This window comes from Entamoeba nuttalli (assembly GCF_000257125.1).
Source record: "Entamoeba nuttalli P19 unplaced genomic scaffold asmbl_2982, whole genome shotgun sequence".
Lineage (NCBI taxonomy): Eukaryota > Evosea > Mastigamoebida > Endamoebidae > Entamoeba > Entamoeba nuttalli.
The window spans coordinates 1-3488 of NW_008575747.1; the positions used below are offsets into that span (position 1 = coordinate 1).

The 3488-nt window shown below is 27.5% G+C and overlaps 1 protein-coding gene across 1 annotated transcript; it reads left to right on the forward strand.

The window, feature by feature from the left end:
* Positions 1–1809: 1809 nt before the first annotated feature.
* Positions 1810–3285, forward strand: ENU1_050460 (oxysterol-binding protein, putative; the record flags this gene model as incomplete). The annotated part of the gene is made up of 1 exon (XM_008857843.1): positions 1810–3285. One exon carries the CDS (start codon positions 1810–1812, stop codon positions 3283–3285), a length of 1476 nt encoding a protein of 491 aa, XP_008856065.1.
* Between the last annotated feature and the right edge of the window lie 203 nt (positions 3286–3488).

Genomic DNA, 3488 nt, shown 5'->3' on the forward strand with positions numbered 1-3488 from the left:
CAAATACGATGATTATGAAATAGTCTTTATAAATTTCAAATTTTTTTGTTTTACTTCATAGTATTAGAAAGAAATAAAAAAAGTATTAATTTTTTACGAAAATAAATATCAATTAATTCAAAAAAAATAAACAACGCTAGTTTCTAAACCTGCCTTCAAAATAAAAAAATGAAATAATCTTTAAATTCTAATAAATAACAATATGTTAGTTAATAGCAAGTTATGGACAGAATTTACGAATAGTGTTAATATTATGGCAGAATCAAAAACTAAAAGAAGTTTTGAGTTATTAATAAATGTCCTTTCTGACGCGTTGACTATTAAAAATTTAGTTCAATACTCTGGAATTGGGAATTCATTTGCAGCTATTGACTTTATGGAAAAACACGTATTATCTGAAAAGGCAGAAACAGAACTAGTAAATGCATTTGAAATTACCCCTGAATTATTAGATCAATCCAAAAAATTAGGACAAATAGTATCAAATGATGATACAACAAATGTTAATAAAATTATTGCTATGTCAGATGAAAAATTTGAATTCATTGTAGATTATTTTAGAGGAGATCCAATTTATGAATTTGTATTAACAGCATTCAATGAAGGAAAGTTAAGTGTTAAAAAATCAAATTTGTTAAAACGAAAGCTTCATCTTGCCAAAGACCAAAGTGATGTTGTTTTAGGATGTGGATATAATTTAACAAGAACACAAACGACAGAACTTGTAAATAGAATGTTAAAAACATCAGAAAAAAGATTAAGTGAAAAGATTATTGTTGTACGAAAAGAAAGAGAACGAGTTACTGCGTTTTTAGAGAAAGAACAAATTGATAAAATTGAAGAATGGACAAACCTAAAAGTTGGGACTATTATTTTTGATTCAAATGTAGATGATTGGAGTAAAGGAAGTTCTTTATTTGGTCAAAGAGTGTTAAATAGAAAAAATTTAGTGTTTGTAATCAAAGACACAAAAAATAATGTTTTTGGAGGGTATGTAAATTGTTTAATAGACCGTGCTTGTTTAACTGATGACACTGAATCATTTGTCTTTTCATTACAGTCTAATGGTCGTATTAAAAGTATGATGAAATTCCCAATTAAAAGTGAAAGAAAAAGAGATGCTTTTCGTCTTGGAGGAGATGATTGGGATTGGCTTTTTTGGATGGGATTTAGAGATATTTTTATATGGAAAAAAGGAAGTGAATATGAGAACTTTTGTGAACAACAATCATTTGAATATTACGGTATTACTAAGGCATTATGTGGAAATAGCAATTTCTTAGTTTCTAGAATTATTGTTATTCAGATGATTTAATAAATTTTGTTTTATATAACATTAATTTATAATTATTTTGATTATTTTTTGAGATACAAAACTTTTTTATACGTTACTAAAATCAGATTTCTCATTTTGAAATAGACAGAAAATACTTTTCGCAGTAAAAGAGAATAATTACCTAATAAAGAAGGTAAAAACCATCTAACAGAATTTATTTATAAGATAACCTAATCTAAAAAAAGAATCATCGATGGTTAAACATCCCACAAGAAAAAAGAGAAAGAAAGTTCTTTGGATTAATATCCTTAAAAAGAGCTAAAAATAGGACAGTGACTTTTCAATGTCCTTTTTTGATGTGTGATGAAATCCCGAAGACGTGGGGGAGAAAAAAGAATTACAGATTCAAAAAATAAAGAAAAGAAAAGTACAGAAAAGTTCGTTTATTTTTATTTGTTTGTCTCTTTTGCTGCCATTTTTCAGTGATTGGTATATAAAAACCCTTATAAGACAAACTTATAAAACAATAAAGAATGACTACACCAATTAGAATTGATTCAGATGCAATTAAACAACTCCATGGAACTGTTTATGTTCAACAAGAAGAAAAGACACAAGAATTTGTAGATGCTATGGAAAAAGGAGATGGTAAGTCTATTATTTGGGAAATTCTTAAACAATTACGTCCAGGTATGTCTTTAGAAAGAATTACAATGCCAACACATGTAATGGAACCTCGTTCTTTATTGGAAAAATTAACTGATTATTTTACTCATCTTGACTTAGTTAATGCTGCTGCAAATGCTCCTACTGCAGAAGAGAGAATGGTTAAATTGGTTCAATTCTTTTTGTCAGGATTTTATATTACACCAAAAGCTTGTAAGAAACCATATAATCCATTATTAGGTGAGTTTTATAGAACATCTTGGTCACATGCAGATGGAAGTAAAACGTTCTTTATTGCAGAACAAACATCACATCATCCACCTGTTTCATCTATTTATGCCTGCAATAGACAAGCTGGATGGGTAGGGACTGGAAGTCTTGATTTTGTCACCACCTTTAATGGATTATCAGCATCTGCTGGTATTCAAGGATTAATTAAAGCAAAGTTTACTAAATTTGATGAAGACTATGAATGGAATTTCCCTATGGCATTAGTCACTGGTATTTATATTCCACCATTAACTATGGAAATTGGTGGAGTATTAAACTTTGTTTGTAAACAATCTGGATATAAAGCTAAAGTAGAATTTAAAACAATGTCAATGTTTAGTAGTTCAAATTATAGGCAAATTAATGGAATAATTAGTGACCCAGAAGGAAAACCAATTTATGAAATTAATGGCAGATATGATGAAGAATTATTCATTACTGACAAAAGAACAAAAGAGAAAAAGTCTTTCTTTAAAGTAGAAGAATTAAAGAAAACAAAAGAACAGAGATTAGTAAGAGAATTTGACAAATTACATCCATTTGAATCAGAAAAATTGTTTAAAAGAGTATCTGATGCTATTATTAAAAACGATCAGAATCTTGCTATGGAAGAAAAGTTTGTTCTTGAAGAAGCTCAAAGAACACAAAGAAAATTAAATGATGAAAAGAAAGTTGAACAAGAAAGAAGATTGTTTGATAAACAAGGCTCTGATCATGACTGGAAATACAAATGGGAAAATTGGAATAAGTATGACCCAGAAACTGAAGGAGAAGAACTTGAGATTGGAGGTAAAATTGTTACTTTAAAGAAAAATGAGGTATTAAATGAAGAAAGAATTAAAGAAATTTTAAGTGATGTTCCTTATCCTGATTGGAAAGAAGGGGAAGAACCACCTCATATGTTGGAAAGTTTTAAATTCTTATTAGATAGATATAAAAAAGTAGAAGATAATAAGGATAAAGAAGAAGAAAACAAAGAAGAAGAAAACAAAGAAACAGAAGAGAAAAAAGAGGAGACACCAACTAATGAAAATGATTCTCTTTGTCCTAAAGCTGTAGTTGCAAAAGCTTAAATTATATAATTTTACTATTAATCATTATGTAGCTATAAAAAATAATATTAAACAAATGAAAGTTTAATTGAATTTCTTTTATTAATTAATTATATTTATTATATTATTTTAGAAGAGAAAAAAAATAAAGTTAATTTTCTTTTCTTTTTTGTAAGAGTAAAGAAATATTATTATTTAAATTTCTCCTTCTAATCCAATCATTT